At 35.3% G+C, this 19,963-nt stretch overlaps 2 protein-coding genes across 10 annotated transcripts; one reads left to right on the forward strand and one right to left on the reverse strand.

Moving 5' to 3' along the window:
• Positions 1-601: 601 nt before the first annotated feature.
• Positions 602-5,170, forward strand: LOC114309838 (uncharacterized). Of its 8 annotated transcripts, none has more exons than XM_028255670.2 (8): positions 602-1,093; positions 1,888-2,177; positions 3,047-3,118; positions 3,308-3,375; positions 3,469-3,619; positions 3,785-3,865; positions 3,973-4,062; positions 4,730-5,170. In XM_028255670.2, the coding sequence occupies exons 2-8, from the start codon at positions 1,923-1,925 to the stop codon at positions 4,844-4,846; spliced, it is 834 nt and encodes a 277-aa protein (XP_028111471.2). In that variant the 5' UTR covers positions 602-1,093; positions 1,888-1,922; the 3' UTR covers positions 4,847-5,170. The 8 variants fall into 8 exon arrangements, with proteins under 8 accessions (XP_028111471.2, XP_028111474.2, XP_082726953.1 ...); XM_028255673.2 differs by having other exon boundaries at positions 701-1,093; positions 1,857-2,177; XM_082870827.1 differs by having other exon boundaries at positions 768-1,093; positions 1,848-2,177.
• A 2,381-nt stretch (positions 5,171-7,551) lies between these two features.
• LOC114309839 (sulfhydryl oxidase 2) lies at positions 7,552-19,734 on the reverse strand. 2 transcript variants are annotated; one of them, XM_028255678.2, is made up of 12 exons: positions 19,606-19,734; positions 19,351-19,473; positions 16,876-16,900; positions 16,699-16,791; positions 14,768-14,949; positions 11,623-11,692; positions 11,456-11,524; positions 11,297-11,370; positions 11,063-11,219; positions 9,803-9,843; positions 8,591-8,737; positions 7,552-8,513 (listed from the first exon to the last, which is right to left on the reverse strand). In XM_028255678.2, exons 4-12 carry the CDS (start codon positions 16,723-16,725, stop codon positions 8,051-8,053), a joined length of 1,230 nt encoding a protein of 409 aa, XP_028111479.2. In that variant the 5' UTR covers positions 16,726-16,791; positions 16,876-16,900; positions 19,351-19,473; positions 19,606-19,734; the 3' UTR covers positions 7,552-8,050. The 2 variants fall into 2 exon arrangements, with proteins under 2 accessions (XP_028111479.2, XP_028111478.2); XM_028255677.2 differs by having other exon boundaries at positions 19,351-19,704.
• Positions 19,735-19,963: the final 229 nt, after the last annotated feature.

A 19,963-nucleotide genomic window follows, 5' to 3' on the forward strand; every position in this document is an offset into this window, starting at 1 on the left:
AAAAAAAAAAAACAACAGAGGAAGAGAAAACGAGAACACCAAGGATTGAAATTTTCCTAAAGTTTCCTAGAGTGCTACATTGTGTGGTTGAGATTTACTGACAAGTCATATCAATTTTTCTGATGTGACTTGCCAGTAAATCTCAACCACACAATGTAGCACTTTAGGAAACTTTAAGGAAAAATCACTTTAGAGGATCCTTGCTCAAATGAGAAAGAAAGGATCAAAGTGAATAAAATAAATTAATTAAAGAACGCAAATAAAAAATTGTAAAATTTAATAAGGCAAAGTGTAATTTTTCTATTTTGCCATATAGTGTCACATGATATTTTTCATTTAAAATTGTTTCAAAATTAATTTTAAGAGTAAATTAAAAAAATCTGTAAACATAAACTTTAGAAAATAATAAAATTTAAGAAAGATCAAGGATAAATTATTCATTTGAAAAATAATTAGGTATTTTTTTTAAACATTTATGAACGATGACAAGTTATTACATATTATAAATTACAATATGGTGGATTCATTTTATGATTTAATTTGCTTTAAAATTTCATGAAATTATAACAAATCAAGGTGAAGAAATTGTTTTGATTAAACTTTACTTTTCCTTAAAAAAATCTTGTGGAGAGTAATCCTTTTTTGGGTGAATAGTGGGGAGTAATCCTAAACGCCAAAAACGGAGATGTGAAAGCAATCGTGGCGGTTCTGATCTGAGTCCCTTTGCCGTTATAAGCTCTCACTTCTGTCTCTCTCTCTCTCTCTCTCTCTCTCTCTCTCCCTATTCGTATATAAAACACAATGCATATTAGAGGGAAAGTCATGGTTTGAAGGGTCGAAACTTCACAGTTTCGTATTCGTATATTTGTATTTCTTTTAAAGACTTTGTATTTGTATATATGTAAAATTGTTGAGTGCTGAAAACAACGACACTCAATCTGTTGCTTCATTCCAAAACAGAGAAGAAAGAAAACCCACATACAAAGATAGGGACAGAAGGTGAGAGAGAAAGAGAGGCAACTTTCTTAGCTTCAAGATATTTGATCCCCTTCTTGTAAACTTTCTTAGCTTCAAGATATTTGATCCCCTTCTTGTAAGTCTCTCTCTCTCTCTCTCTCTCTCTCTCTCTATTCCCTTTCTTCCCGCTTTCCAGTATATTCTGTTAAATTCCATTTTCTTTTCATGTTCGTGTGTCTTAAGGCATCAAATTGATTGAAAGGTGACTTTTTTCCATCTGGGTCTTTTGTATTTCTTCCTTCACTCTCTCCTCCTTTATGTGGGTACTATCTCTTTCGTGCTTTTATGACTTTGGAATGTCTTTGGAGGGTATTTCCTCAATTGGGTTTTCTTACTTTCTTTGATTTTGGCCTTTTGGGACCTATTGGTTTGGTAAGCAGTTTCATCAATGCTTTTTTGTTGCCTTCCTTTTCCCTCTCCTCATGATTCAAACGGTTTCTGTTTGTTTCTTTTTCCCTTTTCTTCAGTTTGTTTTGAATTTGTTGGATGGGCTTTTAAGTGATGACTCTGAACATTCTTTTTTGCTGTTTTTATTATCAGTTTAGCTCTGGTTTCCCTCCCTTCTTCTATAAAAAATAAAAACTGGTGTTTTGTTTTGATTTTCTATAATTTTAGTTGGTTCCACTGTAGTTCAAGTTAAGGTCATTTGTGGACACTTTGCTCAGGATTACAAAGTTAATTACAGTTTTTTATCAACTCAAATTCACATTCCTTTGTGAATTTATTTGGTGGTGGTGTTATTGTTATGCTGTCTTTTGTATTCATCATGTTCTTCATACCTTCCTTTGCTCTATAATTGAATTGTTTTAATTCATAAGTACTTGTTCAAGGGCTTGCAGGCTTTGGATTCATTTTCTTTCTTTTCAACAGAGTACTTTAGTTTGTTGGGGGCTTGGTATTTGAGGATGGGTGATCACTTTGTATTGCTGGTTGATCGTTTGCTCACTGAATCGACTTTGGAAGCTGCAATCGAGAGCTTGAACTTGTCAAAGCAGACAACAACCTTAGGAACTGATGACATCAAAATTGATATCTCTTCACGTGACATACATCCAATAGATTGTTCAATCCCAAGGAAGATTGTAGAATGCAGGATATGCCAGGATGAGGATGAAGATTCAAATATGGAGACACCCTGCTCTTGCTGTGGCAGCTTGAAGGTTAGTTGCATATGAATTGTTATAATTGCTTCTCTAATTAGAAACTTTTTAATTGTTTTAAAATTTTGACCTCATCTTTTTGTGAATTGACATATCATTTTGTCCTAAGTGTTTTGTAATTATTTGTACAAAATCATGTTATACTTCCCATGAATCTTTGTTTGATCTGATGATTTGTGGTCTATAACCTCTTCGATTCGATTAAACTGGTCTTGATGAGCCTCAGTGGAACCTTTTGGCTCTATTTGATTATTTTGTGAATTTATTGTTTAAAATCATGCTATCATCTCCTGTGTACCCTATAGCTTCTGATTATAGATGTGATCCTCAAATGGAGTGTGGATTTCACTTTCCCATTTGTTATTGAAGGTATGGCGGTAGACGAGAAGAGTCTAGCAAAGTATTGAGTTGTTCAAGTTTGATTTGAAAACATAATGAGTTTCAAAAATATGTTCAAGTTTGGCTTGTTTATTCTCAAATGAGCTTCAATCAAGCCCATCACAACCTGAGCTTGAATAGCTTGGGTTTTTTATACAATTTAATAGTGCACATATGTTTATCGAGTCGAGTTTGAGCCAAGCCCAAAAATTAACAAGTTCAAAAATGTGTTCAAGCTTGACTTGTTTACATAATAAGTCAACCTTGAACAAGCTTTTGATGAGTTGAACATGAGTCAAGCGCGAGTAGCTTGGTTCGTTTTACAGCCCTAGTTGAAGGTTACTATTGGGGGAAATAGATTTTTTGTCCACTTACCCAATACTAACATATAATGCATGCAAACATCACTATCTTCTATTTTTTCCAATCAACCAGGACCAAGAAAAGTACCCTCAATTTCTCTGTTGAGCAATTCTGCTTGATTTTTGCAGTATGCTCATCGCAGATGCATACAAAGATGGTGTAACGAGAAGGGCGACACTGTATGTGAGATATGTCACCAGGTGAGTTAATTCGGTTTCAATTCTGTTTTAAATCTTATGAATATGTTTTTTCTTTTTATATAATTGTTTTGAGTTTACATTGGAAACTATTTCTTTATACAATTGTTTCCTCAGTCAAATTGGAAATTTTTTTAACAGTCTTCGTTCATTTTGTGTGTTTATTTATTGGCAAATGTATGTTCATTGCAGCCATTCAAACCAGGCTATACGGCACCTCCTCCTATGTTTCAACTTGGGAGTATTCCGATGAACTTTAGGTACTTTTGTGATTCAAATTTCTTTTGTTTTTAAATATTTTAGTTTCATATGTTTTTGTTAGATTTAGTCTGTGATTCGAATGTTTTTATCAGAGGAAATTGGGAGATCTCCAGAAGGGACCTGAATAACCCTCACTTTGTAGCTATGGTGACAACTGAACCTAATTTTGTTGATCCAGACTATGATGAGTATGCAGCTTCTGAATCAAGAAGCTTGTTCTGCTGTCGTTCTGTTGCTGCAATTGTAATCTCTCTCTCTCTCTCTCTCTCTCTCTCTCTGTGTCTCAGGGTGTATGAGCGCTTGTGTATATTCTGTTCATAGCAATATCTAAAGCAGGGAAATATGTCTCCTTGGCTACTTGATTTTGACGTTTGCATTTTGACAACTTCTCTCATTTCTTGTCTGCAGTTCATGGTTCTTCTGATCTTACGGCATACTCTTCCCATACTAGTTAATGGAGCACAGGACTATTCTTTCCCATTGTTCTTGGTAAGATAATACTTAGTTCATATTGAGACACACACACACACTAGAATATTGACAGTTATGAGACTCATTGTGATATAAAACTCACTCTCTGTTACATTCTATGGCAGTTGTTGCTTTTGCGAACTACTGGAATTATTGTGCCAATATACGTTATGGTGAAGACAGTGAATGCCATCAAACGTTGCCAAAGCCAACGGGTGAGTACATAGTTTTTTCATATTACAGTAGTACCCTTTCTCACCTTCTCGCCAATTAGGTTCCGTTTAGTTGTCAAGAATTTTGTATGAGAAAGTTGTTCCTAAAAAAAGTGTAGTAAAGGAAACTTTTTTCTGTTGTAAAGGAAACCTTTTTCCGTGTGTCCATTTGTCAAGAAAAGTGTATTATTGACATTCCTACAAAATCGTGTATTTTTTGCCGGACATGTTTTGAAAAGAAAATTATCTTAGTGGGAAGTTAAAGAGATGGTTCCACAACTTTCTTGTTAACTGAACACGGAAATAGTTATGGCAAAATTGATTTCCCTGTACTTCGCCTTCTTTTCAGCCCCCTCCCATTCAGTTGTAGGAAAAGAAAGTAAAGTACATGAAAATCAATTTTTCCATAATATTTTTCATGTTCAGTTTGCAAGAAAGTAAAAATGATTTTGTCGGAATCTCAGCAATCCATTCATTTTCCTAACAAATGAATACACATGGGAAACGAAAGTTTCATTTCCTTTACTACACTTTTCCTGGGAACAACTTTCTCACAAAATTTCTGACAACCAAACGGAGCATTCATGACAACTGAAGGGGGCCTTGGAGAGAGGATCATCAATCATCACCGTTAACACATTTACTTGACTTTCTATCGGGTGACCTTTAGAGGTCTCCAAACATATCAGATACTTCGTCTGGCGAGGAAGCCGGAGATACTTCATCTGACGAGGAAGCCAGACCTCCTACTCTGCGGCATCTGCCTCAAGTCATTCGTGTGCACTAAATTCGGTGTTTGCTACTGCAATTTGATGAACACCACATTCGGAATCTTGAAAAAGTTGACTTTGTACATATCGTCATCTGTTTATCTTTATGATGGAAAGGGGAAAGAGAATTTGAAAGTGGTGCTACCATTTCAAGCACCCTTTAAGTTCCCAGTTATACCATAGGTTCCTAAATGCAGTGTTTTTTTTTCTTCTTTTTCTCATTGGATTGTGCAGATTGTTACTGCACCTTCTGAAAAATATATGTACAGTCCAAATATATCCCACGGTATATATATAAGAATTTATAATTATTACAAGAAAATAAAAGAAGCATTAAAATATACTTTTTGTCTTATAGCCCTGTTATTCTGTGCCTAGTGTATATTTGTATGCAAGGTAGGGTATGGTTGCAAACGAATCAAGATGAACCAAGTAGTGCAATGTTTGAGGTCAGCTTGTTTATTAATTGAGCTCGAACTTGGCTCAAATACACAATTGAATGAGCTCGAGCTTGGCTTGTTAAATATTTATTGCTCGATATTGCCTTAAATCAAAACCAAAAATCACATTATTACATACAATATTATTATGTAACATTTTGCAACCAAGCTAAGCCTATTTTAGCTCAAACTCAACTTGTTTACTTGAATTTGGGCTCAAGCTCAGCTCAGCTCAAATATACAATTGAACTAGCTGTAAATAAATTGAGATCAAGTTATTCAGGAACAATTTAATTCGGTCGCAACCTAATGCACAAGGTTAGACAAGCTAAAATAATTGCAATTTTTTTTTATATATATATATAAATATTTTTTTCTTCATATTAACGAAAAATATACTTAAAAAGTATGTTCAGTTGATAGTTTGAGAAGATAGGTGTTGACCCTTGGGGTACCAGTTATGTGATTGTTATATATATATATACATATATCATTATCCATAGTTTCTTGTTTAAGCAATGGGTTTATGATTGATTAGTTGAGTGGTTTTGTGGAACTCTTTTGTTTGATGCAATATACAACCATAAGTGAGAAAGGGATGAATGAATGCATTCTTGATTATGAAGAGAAAGGGGACCTCTATTTTATTTATTTACTACTGGAAACTCTTCACTTTGGTTGGAACATAAGCCAAGGCACAATAAACCCTTGTGGCTTGTACAGAGCATCTTGAATGGACAATGTTAAATGATTGGAACTCAAGCTTGGGACAAATACAGGTGGTATTCGAATATGATTTTGATTGATTAAAACAGTAAGATTCAATATTTTTTAGTAGTTTTTGAAAAGTAACTTAACAAGTGTTATTTTATAGATGGTGTGAAATGTTATTTAAAATTGGATAAGGCTAGAGATACTAAAATTTTTATCAAATAAATAATCAAATATCTCACATGGGTGTGGGGTACATTCATGTAAGGTTATTTATTTGATAGAAAATTTAAAATTTATAGCATTTTCTTTTAAAATTACCAAAATAGCTTCACCTCAAGTCGAGCTTTTAAGCTTGGACCCTAATCATGAGAGCAATTAGGGAGTATGGTTTGGCTTAAGAGAGAAGTAAATACGAAATCATTATTTACAGTTTCAAACCCTAATCCTAACTGCCACCACCCACCACCATCACAACTCTGGCCATCACCCACTACCATTCTCCCTCTCTCAATTGATGATATCTGAACAAACACTATTGATTCAATGTTTGACATCCGAAGAAATTTTATTATTAGTTCAAAGGTTGATATGCGATTGGCAACAATTCATTCAGTGCTAGTAGTCCGACCAAGGAGGAAGAATAGTTAGGATTTGAGAGTGGTGGTATGCACCGTCTACTAGGATTGGGACGAGGGAGCAACGCCAAAAAAGGGATTGGGGTATGACTAGGGTGATCGCAGATCGGGTTGAGTTTGGTGACTTCTTATTTGTTATCTGTTCAAAATTAGACGGATTGAAAAAAATCAATCCGTCTCCGTCCACTGGTTTGATAGATACGGATTGAGCAGATCATGTGAGTTCGTTGATAGATGCGATCAGTTTAACGGCTTGAACTTTATAAATTTTGGACATTTTTTTGAATTATAATTCATAATTTTTATAATCTCTAATAATTAGTAATATGAAAAAATATGTATTATTTGTCTATAATAGTCTATAGAACCAAGCATGTATGTTTTTAAGATATTATTTTTCATTTTCACAAAAATATATATTTTATTATTTCTACTCTATATAGTTACTTGTTTGCAGTTTCTTTTTCTTTTCTTTTCTTTTCTTTTTTAACTTCATCTATGGGCGGATTGAGTTTATGCAGGTGCGTGAAAGTTAATCCACCATCCGAATCGTGTTTGCAGATTTTAAAATATTTCATGTGCATTCATCCATCAAAAGACATGCATCTACCCAAAATCAATTAAGTTGGCTTGATTCGATCGAATTGAACGAATCCATGATCACAGAGTACTACAACATCGAAGGGGTTGGAGAGGATTGACTGACAAGATGTAAGGGAGGCTGGTGACTAGCGGTGGGGAAGTAGTGGGGGATGAAGATTTAGGATGAAAAAAATTAATCCATTTTGATATTTTTATTTTAAGATAAAATTATAGTTAAAAAAATTACTCTGTAGAAATCGAATGGGAAACTTCTACACAACTATTTAATTTCTTTTTATACCATGAATGAAACAAGACATACCATCCATCACACTAACTAAACAATTGTAATTGCTCAATAATGTATTTCATTTATGGATTTGAACAGACTCACAATTCCACAACCCCCCCCCCCCCCCCCCCCCAAAAAAAAAAAAAAAAACAAACAAACAAACAAGCAAAAAGCAAAAAGCAAAAGGACTCTGGTCCATAGAATCATTTGCATCATTTAACATATAACCTACACATTCCAACATTACATAATCAAAGGAAAAAATAACTTTGGTTTGGCATTCCTCTATCCCAGTGCCTTAGTTTCACCTCTTTGTGTGCCCTAATTTGAAGCCTCTTGTAAATCTGTCCTTTCCACAACCTCATTTCCAGCTTCTCCTCAGACTGCAACGTTAACAGAACAAAAACAAATAAATATCGACCTCCTAGCAAACACAACCCCCCCCCCCCCTCTCTCTCTCTCTCTCTCTCTCTCTCATTTTTCCGTTCTTTTCTTTTAAGTTTCTTGATTTCTCTGTTCCGTCCCTGCTTTCAAATGACACAATAATCTTCAGAAAAATTATATGTTCTTTAAAGTGTGCATATGATGTAACTTTTTATACTTCTGCCGAGAGCGCCAGAAGCAAGCAAGTGCTCCAAACGCACAGCTGGCAATTGCAATTGCCAATGCTGCACCCAACGGTACTACAACTGCATTTATTGAGGCAGCCAAATCTTCAGCAAGAACAACCCTTTCTGTCCCACCATCACCAAGAAGCTCGTGGCCCTTGTGCGTAGACAACAGCATCTTTCCATAGTAGCTAGCCAAGAACTTGAAAACCTCATCACGATCCCAATCAATCCGGCTTCGAGCAAGAAAACATGAAGGGCAAAGCTGTTTTGAAGGCCAAATGAATTTCGGGAATTTAGGATCACCAGTTCCAAGAGACGATTCTTCTTTCATTAATCTCTCATTGACTTTGTTATGTGCGCTCCACAGCCAGAGGACGAAGTCACGGGTTTTGTTGAAAGGAGTTGAAACACTGAAAAACAGAAATAATTATTTATAGTCAGATGAAATGAGCTTCAAGAACTAACAGAACCTAAATTAGGGTTTTACCTTGAACACATCTCGTAAAAATGTTGCCGACACTCCTCACAGATGAAGAAGCTGTGAATAAACTCACAAACAGCTGTGAACGCTATGTGGCTCTCCCCATCTTCAACTCTCACGGAAAGCGAATGCAATAGAACCCATAATCCACAGCTGCAAAATGAACGAAAACTACTTGGTTAAACAAAAATGAATCCACTCTGATGTCCGCCTCCCTAGGCAAATAAAAAAAAAAGAGTAAATAATAATAAAATGGGTGTGGATAATGTCACACAATATTTGGATGGTGGCACAACAATTAATCCCATTAGATGTTCTTACCCTCATTTCTCTGTCTCTCTCATCCAAACAAGACGTTCTATCTATCACCTGCTCTCGTTTCTCTCACTAAAAAACCAAAAAATAAATTAAGACAAAGTGAGTCCACCTTGCTACCATATCCTTCCTGGAAATCACCATACCCTGAATCACTCACAGAACCGTACCCCAAATCATACCCATATCCACCTTCTTTACCAAAGACCACCTTAGACGAACTTACAACAAAGTGGAGATCCACGAAGAACAAATCAAAAAATGTAGTACCTATTACCTTAGAAAATGCCTTATTCACACAATTCAGATGAGCTGATCAATGAAGTTTCTCTCTCTCTCTCTCTCTCTCTCTCTCTCTCTATATATATATATATATATTTGAGGAACTAACTGTTATGAACAGCGTTGGGGTCAGATCATATCAACAAATGGCATTACGAAACTTACTTTCCTGGAATCTGATGACAATCATGACAATATAGTAGCTTCTTGACTCTGTACTTTAGGTGATGAAAAATCAATATGAACATGTTGATATTCAATAGGGTTAGTGGTGTTGGCACCCACCACTCTCTGCCTTGCAATTGCCCCAAAACCCCAAGCTCCTGGCCTCTCCCTCAACACTGGCGCATCCACTTCTCTTTTTCCATTTTCTTTTTGGCTCAAATTAAAATTTACTCTTTGGGCGTTTTCTTATTTGTATTGTTGAACCAATGTCACTGATTTAAGTGGGATTCAACTTTACAAATTTCAAATCTTAAAGATTTCTTATATTCTACAACTTTTATTTTGAAACATATCATTCCATGTAACTGTCAATTATACAAGCAGTTATTGAACGGAACAAAGAATAAATTAACAGAAGGAAGTTAAATGCTGTATCAAAAATAAACACACCATTACCTAAAGCCTCTAGTATCATTCCTGCTACCACGACAAAACATCTGAAAAGAACACCCAAAGCAGATTAAACCAATCAGGAATAACTTTGCTTATAATATCATCATTAATAAACAAAAGCAGCATGAGCTAAACTGAATCTATATTCCATAAAATTATTAAAAGAAAAGCCACCATGAGGATGAGGAATTAAAAAGAACTGAACATGAAAAACAAGAGGAAAAAAATCATGAGAGCCCCACGGTAGTATCAGACCTAGTAATGAGTTTGCAATAAAATTCCAGAGCGCAGCAGCTATAACCTGGTTGGAGAAGGCATATCCACTTTGGGAGTCTAAAACAAAAACTATGGCCTTAAAAAAACATATTGGCATGAAGGGAAATGTTCTTGGCAGTGTTTACATTCACTGATGGTGGGTTTTATTTATACATGTTTCGAGAGTGAACGGCATTTTGATAATTTTGTAATTTGTTGGACATCAACTGTAGAGTCACCTATGGGTCACATTGTGGGTCACTTAATGTTATTTAGGTTATACATATGGTATACATATGGTCTACAATCTTCTCATTAGTCAAAGTCTATTAGTTTCCTAATTTAAAGTCTATTCCTATTAAATTTAGGAGTAGCAACAGCACACACACACGTGTGCGTGTATAATAATTCTTTTCAATGAAAAGTTAGTTTAGAGAATTTATGATTGTGTGTGATTTTTCTAAGCCCTTGTGATGGTAAGCCCTTTCCCTTCTCTTTCTTACCTTCCTTCCTTTCTTCTTCTCTGCACAACAAAACCAATTGCTATTCTTGGATTCTTGTTCATAGCCATAGAACCACCCCTTACTCAGCCCCAAAACACTACCAAATCAAGCCTAAATCACTCCTACATAACAATGTAAATAGAGAAACAAACAATTTTGATATTCCGGAAGCTCCACAATAAATATGACAACCTCATTCACTTTATAAAAACTCATTTGGGGTGACTCCCCTTCCCAATGCACCCAATAAGCACATCAATTAAGTAATGTGGTTCAAGCAAGAAATGCTGAAAGGATATACAAATTTCACGAGCACATCGGCTTATTCTGCAACAGAAGAACATTCAATGATAAACATAAAATATCAACACTTAAAGAGTATGAGGAAGATAAGAGCTTTTAGAACACCAAAAATGTCAAAAATAACTACTCAAGTACTGTATAATAAGCAAAACAAAGGATGACAACATAAACTATTTGGAAGAACAAATTATTGAGTACCCACCCAATTTCCACGAGGAACTTCTTTTCCACAAATCTGGAAATTCTTTAGTGCACCCTTTCCGTTAACAATGATGAATTCTTGTCTTTTGGCTGACCAAATATCAGGTGGCAACAACTCATCAAAGTTCACAAGTAATTCTGCACTTCCCTTCCGGCACCTAATGAGCCAAGAGTTGATTAATGAAAGAAGCAGCACATTGCACAAAGCATGGATGTAAAAAGGCTTGGTTCTAACCTCTTAGAAGGATGATGAGCCACTAGAAGTTGAAGAAACTTTATAAGTGATGCCCGAGTCTCTGATTTTATCATCTGCATAAGTGCATATAATGAGTGGGTCAAAGTCATAAACATTGACATGTGAAAAGCTACAGATTCTGCACAAACAAAAATTTACCTTATGCTCTAAGATGATGTCAAAGGCAGTTGATGTTGCCTCCTCAACATCGTATACAGCATGTACAATCTTTCACAAGCCAGCATTATAGAAGTTAAATTTTAAATTTTACCGTCATAATTCATAAAAACACTCAGAAAAAAAACAGAGTAATGCTTTAGAAGGACCTGTCCAGTGTCAGACACATTTGATTCGAGATGCCCATTCTCATATTTCTTGTCGTCCAATCCATATGAGCTGTAAAGTAAAAAGAACATTAAAAGAAAAAGAAAAACCATAGACATAGATAATATATAAAGGCTCACTTAATAAGCATCAAAGACTTAACATTGAGAAAGCTTCTTCTTTGTCACCTAAAAAGAACATGTGAAGGCAGCAAAATAATGGCAATCAACCATGTTTGATTAAGCCTATAATTGAAAATTAAATTTTACCCCTAAATTTAAGATACAAGTCAATTCAAACATGCAGCTTAATGGAGCTATCAAACACGTAATGGAGCTCTCTCTCTCTCTCTCTCTCGGTGAGTTTGTGCACGCACATGTGCACATGCATGTTGTATATATGTATATATACTATATGTATCGTACGTAGGCAGCTTTAACCCACTCTGTCCTCCAACCCCTAATGGATATTATAGAATGAGCTAACATATCCATTGTAATAAAGATATAAAGAAAAGCACTCTAGACCTCTATCATGGGAAAGCTAAAAACCCCACCTTAAGGATGAAAACTTCGTTCCCTTTTTTTTTAACATGATAATACTTCTTTCCAATTTGTTTCAGTAGACAGAGAAACTATTGCGTTGTCTAGTACCAAGACTATCAAGAAGGTTGTTTTGTCATTAAACTACGACAGGTTTTCTTATGCAACCAAGACTATCATAACTACTTCTCACTTTCTGATAATAACTGATCAATTACCACAAGAAGGAATGGAAGAGTAAAAAAGGATTAAATTACTCACACCAAGACTATCAAGAAGGTTGTTTTGTCATTAATCTACTACAGGTTTTCTTATGCAGCCAAGACTATCATAACTACTTCTCGCTTTATGATAATAACTGATCAATTACCACAAGATTGAATGGAAGAGTACAAAAGGATTAAATTACTCACATCGACTACCACAAGAGCTAATATGGAATATAAACACTTGTACCGGACTTTAATATTCAGATATAAAAATAGATGTGCATGAACATTTTAAAAATTAGCCTTTTAGTTTATTGACTTAAAGTGATTTGAATAAAGTTAGAAGTGTTTTGTGCAGCATTCTGGATGATATGTGAAATGCAAGTGTTCCATAAATAATCCTAAAAGTAGCTTTTTAAGTGTAAAGTCCAAAGTACCTATAGATTTTTTAACCTAACTATTCTTTAAAAGGTATGCCTGTAAATATGAAAATATTGAGGCAACCTTTTGTCCAACATCCAAAAGCTAAAAAGGCTAAGCTGCAAAAGCACCCCCCGTGTAGCTTGGAAGATTTTGATTAAACTCTACAAGTTGAATGTAACCAAACACTGTCCACGAGTTTTTTGAAGCTATAATCCAAACAATCCAACTTAATAGCTTTGTCAAACAGAATCGTATGGTTGTTAAAATCAATCTAAAACAAACTTGATCCAATTCATTATTGTGGCTACACAAACTCACATCAGGTGACACTTGAGTTCCATTCTTGAAATTAATTTTATGAACTCTGACTTTATCAATTAGGTTGAACCCCTTCCCACCTGATATCTTAATCCCCAAATTAGTTTCTCTAGTGATGGAGTGACAAGGAATCATATGAGGATATGATTTATTGGAACCTAAAACTAAGTGGGAACTCTTTAATCAATAACTTTTGTTCACGTAACCTTGTAGGTTTTCAATATCAAGTCATTCGAACCCTACTGGGATTTCAGAATGGGGCTTTAGTTGAATTGAAGGATCCCGTGGCTAGTAGGCTTCCAGTTTTGGTTACATGGCATTGGCTAGAGGTTAAGTGGGCTGATCAAAGATTTACTTGACCCATTCGAATTTGTCTCGCTTACAAAAACAGATTCTCTTTTTCTATTTATAGTTTTGGGTGGGTAGGAAGTGGGAAAATTGACCAAATAGATAGGGATTCAACATTAATAGAATCGGCTGTTAAAGCTTAAAATTCAGCTGTCAAACTTGAATTGTTACAGAAATATATAACTGACCTCATTAAATAAAGAGTCCATTGTTTAGTTACCTTACCTCAAAGGAAATTCATCAATATAATATTTAAAAATATAATCAGTATGTCACATAGTAAGCACCCACAGTTTTATAAGCTTGACAGAAGATAATATGAAGTCCATTCACAGCAGACAGCACCAATAACGGTAGTGTAGCATCTGACTGGTGCTCTAACTTCGCAACATCATGAGTAGAAGCAAGCCACTACACCATTCATGGCAACATATATAGCTTCTATCTTGTGAAATAGACTCATTCTGAGGAGCTGAAAAGTCACAGTTGTGGCATCAATAAGAATGCAATCACTCTCTAGTATCCATAGGGCCTGCACCTCTGCACTGAAGCTAGTCCTTTTTGTTATCTCTTTCCTCTATTTGGCATCGGATACCTTTTTGACAACAGAATACAGAGTTTGCAATTTCAACGCAACTTTTGCACAAGTTCTAATGCTTCAGCGAAAATTACAATCACCTTCCAGAAAAAAATAAATTCAAGAATTGAATCTACTTAATCAAAAACACATCAGCACTTAATTATTTCTTCCATTACACTAATGGCATGTTTGATTGGAAGGATTAAAGCATGGGATTAGGATTATTAATCCGTGGGCCCAATCATCCTATGTTTGTTTTGACATTTTAGTTTAGGACTATTAATCCAATGGATAATTAATCCAACAAATTTGTAGGATTATTAGTAATGGGGTAGGGGTGGGATAGTTAATACCACACTAATTTGATAGGATTATTAATACCTCACTATTAGTATTGTGAATCAAACATGACCTAAAGTTATTATTTTTGTTTCTTCCCATAATTATATTTCATTTCATGATTATTAATTTATGTTTTGTAAAAACCAAGAACCATGCAAACTACTTTCCTGGAGAGACCAACATTGTCTATCAATAGAAACACGAGCTCCTTAAGGTATGAAAGTGCTACAGTACTTTCTAATTATTAATGAACAATTTCATCGAGAAAAAGAAAACCTAAAAAAGGAGGGGGGGAAATTGATATTACTCTAAGATCAACATAACTAACGTTTGGAAATCATGCAGTAACATATGTTAGAAATAAATAAGTAAAGATAGTACATGCCTGCCCATTTTCTTGTTAATCCAGTTAAGCAAGCGATCAGCGGTTCGTCCATCATCAATAGAATGTATCTCATTTTTGTCTTGTTTAGGCTCCCAACCACCAGCAACAAATTTAGAAGGAAGGCCCCACAAAAGCATGGGATAACGATCAACGGAGAACCTTTTGCAAAGTTCATTATTTGTCTGTGCTGCCAAACAATTGAAAAGAAGAGGAAGTAATTACTAAGCCACACATGTCAAAAAGAGTGGGTTTCAATGTATGCTATATATAAAAATAATAATAGTAATAATAATAAGAGGGTATAATAGACTGATTCAAAAGAATAACAAATTCACGAAAAAATTGTACTGAAACTTAGTCAGGACACATGCCCATGGATGCTCACCACGTCTTGGGTCCTCCCTCTTTCACGAGCTCTCTCATCCTCTCTAATTGCACTAGGGAAGTTGGGGAGGGGTGAGGGGGTGGCAACAGAGGCTAGGGAGGAGAAGGTGGCTGGAGGTGGTAAGGACATGGCTGGAGCCTGGAGGTGGTAGGAAGGGGTGGGTGGAGGTGGTGAGTGGGTTAAGGTTAGGATTACTAGGGTTTTCACATGACTTAGGTAGAAGATGAAGGCCAGGGCAATTTTGTCTTTCCATATTAGAATTCGACTTACAATTTTTTTTCTCCCCCAACTCTCAAAAGAAGGGCATGTGGCACCATTTTTGTCTATTTGGATAGAAAATCTAACAATAGCACTTTAGCGTAAAACCACGTAGGGTGTTTGGGTATTTGACTATTTTTAAAAGACATGGCTAAAGTGCCCCAGGACTATATCACAGGAGGGTAAAATGAATTTTTCTCAATATTTTAAAGTGTGAAGTTGAATTCTTCAATGGATCTTTCTTCAATGGAGTTGAATTCTTGAAAATTTGCATGAAGTTTTTTTGTAATGTATTATACAACCTTACAGCTCCATTCAATTGATGGGAAACTGTAGTAAAGGATGAGAAATCAACTTTCCGGCATTTTTTTTCATGTTCAATTAGCAAGAAAGTTGTGGGACCTACATCTCCAACTTTCCCACTAGATATAGTTTCTCTCAAAACTGATCCTGCAAAAAACAAAAGATTCAGCACAAAACTAAAATAACTTTTCTTTTCCTAACAAGTGAACACAAGCGGAAAAATAATTTTCTTTTCCTTCACTTCACTCCACTGCATATTGCCTGAGAAAAACCTTCCCACATTAAATTCCCAACAACTGAACAGCACCTAAGAGGTAGCTCCTAAGGAATTCTAGGTAAAATTACTATATTATTTGTTCTTCTTCTCCTTCTTCCTTACAAAGCTATGAAATCCTATTATCGGCGAACTTTGTCCTCAATCTTGGAACAGGCCCAATTCCAACTACAAAACCATACCCAATCAATGCCCAAATCATCAACCTTTTCTCCTTCCCTATGGCAATTTATTCCACACCTAAAACCCTTAAAAGCTTTGTTGTTTAGAGAATTCCATAACCTATGTTCCAAATATCAGGCAACTATAAACTTCCTGAATTGAGTTGATTTCAATCTTACTGAGATAAAAACTTTCAAAAATTTCTTTTACCTAATGGCACGCTGACACCAAAAGCTTTCCTTGACATAAACCCACCAAAAAAAAAAAAATTGTACTTGGTTAATCCAAGTTTAATAAAGTCACCCTACATCATACCCTGAACTGCTTGATTGAACAAATCAACCCTCCTAAGATGCTTGTTTTTTAGTTTAGAACAGTTTATACTTATTTATGTGATTGTTTAGTCATACCCAATACACAAGGCTCACGCTTACACAAGGTCTTAGAGACGTACAATGAGAAACTAAAAGGTGATTTCAGTAATATGATGACCAATAAAAGAATACCACCACTTAAGAAGGAAATATCAAGAAAGCATAGCAACAATACCTTCAATGCACAGTCTACCCTTGTCATCAATATAATCCCTGGATGAACTGCTTCAGGTCCATTGAAAAGTCTTGCTACCTTTTCGTAATGGAGCTGCAAAGTTGTAGCTCAAGTAATAAGAAACATAAGAAAACATTAATTTATGATGCTAAACACAACATTCAGCATAGTACATACCTTGTAATTTCTGCAAGCTGGGCACCTGCAAGACCAAGCAAAGCATGTAAAGAACTAATACTGTCAACAGAAAGTTCAGCACTAAGTACCAACATGCCAGCAGAATCTAAATTGTTTGGTTGTTTCCACAAGAAACGCAAACTGATGTGACCACAAAAACAAATCCATTGAACTAAGTAAAAGCAATGAAAGTGTGATTCTCTTTTCCCAAAAATGATACATGCATTCAATGCAAAACCTAAGTCTGGTACAATAGTATGGTCTTCTTGGATATAAAGCTCAAAAATAATAATAATAATAATAAAACTTTATAAAAATTATCTTAACACTTTATTTAAGGTACTAAAAAGCTAGCTAATTTTCAGTTAATTAACAAAATGCTCCCTTTCTTCCCCCTTGGGCAGTACTGCAGTACTCATGAGGAGCATGAAATGCATCTCTTCTATAGTTTATGGGGTATCTACCATGTTGCGTAAATAAACAGGTTGACATCTTCTTTTCTTTTTTTTTCTTGCCATGGAAGCTTGATGTGGTGGTGTAAATCACCCATGGTTGTCACTGCATTTACAAATCCTTTTTTTTTTTTTCTGCTTTTTGCTATGGCAGCTTGATGTGGTGGTGTAAATTTCCCATGGTTGTCACTTGTCCTTTACCAATCCAATCTCCTATGGGCTTCCAAAGGAAAAGAAGCAGAAGCATGATGCGACTACTGCATATAGTATACTGGCTGTAAACTTTTTATGGATAAATGGGAACTGGGATGTCATAACACTAATAAAAAAATCTAACATATTTTAATAGCAGAAATAACCATTCGTTTTCTTATTTTAATACTGCACAATTAAAATCTTGTCACAGGAAATTGAGAACTTCATTTTACCCTTCTAGTTGTACAATAATAGACAACTATAACAGAATTGAATTGTGTTCAAAGATTCATGTTAAACAGGTTTCATTTAACATGTGATATTCAACAGATCGTGAACTTTTTTTCGGTGCAATGGCAACTTTCTAATAGCATATGAAGTTCTTTTTACCATCTAGTGTTATCTCTCTATTTATGATTCATGCCTAACTTTGCTGAACCCATGGAATTCCTTACCACTAAAATCAAGGGATTCTAACTCTCAGGAAGACTGGATAGCATTGTCAAATGATATATGAACACATTTCAATTGTCTTACAAGAACATTGAAATCACTGATGTGCTCAATGTGCTCAATCGTGCCAAAGGTTTTTCCCACATCTGTTGGAAACTACCATTCCCATTGCAAAAAAAAAAAAAAAAAAAAAAAAGAGCAATGCTGCTAGAGCGACCTTTGATTTGACTAGGGGTGAAACTTAGGCTGGCCAAACCCAAGTAACTGGAGCCCAGCCTGTAAGATTTTAGGGCTTCTTAGTAAATATATATATTGAAACACAAGTTTGGGAATGAGCTAAGATTTCCAACCCAAATTAAAATATGGGCTACTCTTAGGCGGCGATCTTCAGCAACATGAGCAACCCAAGCCTGAGTTCTATATATTATAGATTGTATTATATATATAAATATATAAATTACATCAGCCTCTCCTCTAACTCAAATCATTGGACTAAATCCAACCACAATATCTTAACCCTAATCAAATCACTTGAGTCTTCCCCGCCCTTTTTTTTTTCTTTTTTTTTTTTGCTTCAGCCCTCAACCGCCACACAAGACTCTTCATGGAATTTTTGAAGGGGAAAAAAATTAGGTGTTGGACACCCTGCAAGAGCGGCCTCTCTAGCATCCGTCTAGACTATAGATCGCATTTTCAAGCGAAGAAAACTGAAAATCTTTATATCAACAATACAGTTACACTAAAGCGGCCTTCACATTTCAACACAATACATCTCCTCATCACTTGCTTGATCATCTTCACCAAAATCAAGATCTACACTCCCATATCGACAGCATTTATTCTAAATTGTATCAAAAAACCAAATAAAAGGGACTGGCACCAAAAAACAAGAACAGAGTCACCATCCTCTTATAACAAGCATAAAAGTTTGCTCTACCAAAAACTTATCTGATTTAACTTTGACTGGATTCTCTATCCTAATTATTGCCAATAGACTACAATCGCAGATGGCTTCTCCAGTACCCAAGTTTTAAAATAGTATTTCAAAGCTATTAGAAAAAACTACAATTTTTTCAGAAACCCCTAACCCTAATCTTACCAATTTAGCTCAGTGTATAGTTCTACATTTATCTAAAACATGAAGCACCAAAGTTTAATCAACCATCAAATCAATTTCCCTTCTAATAGTTCCAAACTTTTCCAAATTTTTCTGCACTTCACACTATGTTTGATAACCTAAGAGATAATACAAAGAATTTAACTTTACAAAAGGCATTTCTTTATTCAATAATCACAAAAAAAAATACAGAGAATCAAAGACTGGATCGAAGTAAAATCTCAATTTTAAAAACCCTAAAGAAGCAAAGTGACAGACCAGTTAGCGAAGAATTCGACAATGGCGTAGGTAGCTTGAGTCTCCTTAAGAACTGAATCGAAATTGGCAACATTTAGATCGAGCGCGACGTCTGGATGATCAGCGTTGTTGTCGTTGATAGACCTGAGAATTGAACGAGGCACAATTGAAGCTGGTGACGATGCTTGGAAGCTCAAGAGGAACAGAGCCAGAAACATAAGAACAGACGACATGGAAGAACAAGAGAGAACGAGAGAGAGAACGTGAATTTTTAACTGTGTGATTTTATGGTCTGTGTCGGCTAGTCGAAGTAGTAACGTTTGGGGGCTTCGTCGGAGGTTTCAAAAGTAGGGGCGATCTGGTTGACCCAACGTGTCCCTCCGGGACTGTTCGAAATTATGAATCAGTCTTTCGAAATTATGAATCAGTTTTAAAAGGAGGGAAGGGAAAAATAAATAAATAATTGGGAAAAAAAATGCAATGGTTAGATTCTGTTTGTTTACAGTGAGAGAAAGAGAAAAAAAATTAACTCTTACAAGTTTGTTTAATTTGAAAGTGGTGGAAAGTAGAAGAAAATTAAAGTCTTGTTTATCATAATTTAATAAAAGTTAAAAAGTTACTATCCTATTTAAGT

The sequence above is a fragment of the Camellia sinensis genome, chromosome 5, assembly GCF_055761805.1.
Source record: "Camellia sinensis isolate YWXY chromosome 5, ASM5576180v1, whole genome shotgun sequence".
Taxonomy (NCBI): Eukaryota; Viridiplantae; Streptophyta; class Magnoliopsida; order Ericales; family Theaceae; genus Camellia; species Camellia sinensis.

What these genes read in the sequence shown, in the direction of transcription:
- LOC114309838 (XM_028255668.2), top strand. Translation starts at nt 1,303, where the DNA reads ATGACTTTGGAATGTCTTTGGAGGGTATTTCCTCAATTGGGTTTTCTT. An exon ending in AGTATTCCGATGAACTTTAG is followed by an intron (nt 3,376 to 3,468) that starts GTACTTTTGTGA and finishes TGTTTTTATCAG; the next exon opens with AGGAAATTGGGAGATCTCCA. An exon ending in GTCGTTCTGTTGCTGCAATT is followed by an intron (nt 3,620 to 3,784) that starts GTAATCTCTCTC and finishes TCTTGTCTGCAG; the next exon opens with TTCATGGTTCTTCTGATCTT.
- LOC114309839 (XM_028255677.2), bottom strand. Translation starts at nt 19,562, where the DNA reads ATGTCGTCTGTTCTTATGTTTCTGGCTCTGTTCCTCTTGAGCTTCCAA. An exon ending in GCTCATCATCCTTCTAAGAG is followed by an intron (nt 11,220 to 11,296) that starts GTTAGAACCAAG and finishes TTGGCTCATTAG; the next exon opens with GTGCCGGAAGGGAAGTGCAG. An exon ending in TTTTACGAGATGTGTTCAAG is followed by an intron (nt 8,514 to 8,590) that starts GTAAAACCCTAA and finishes TCTGTTTTTCAG; the next exon opens with TGTTTCAACTCCTTTCAACA.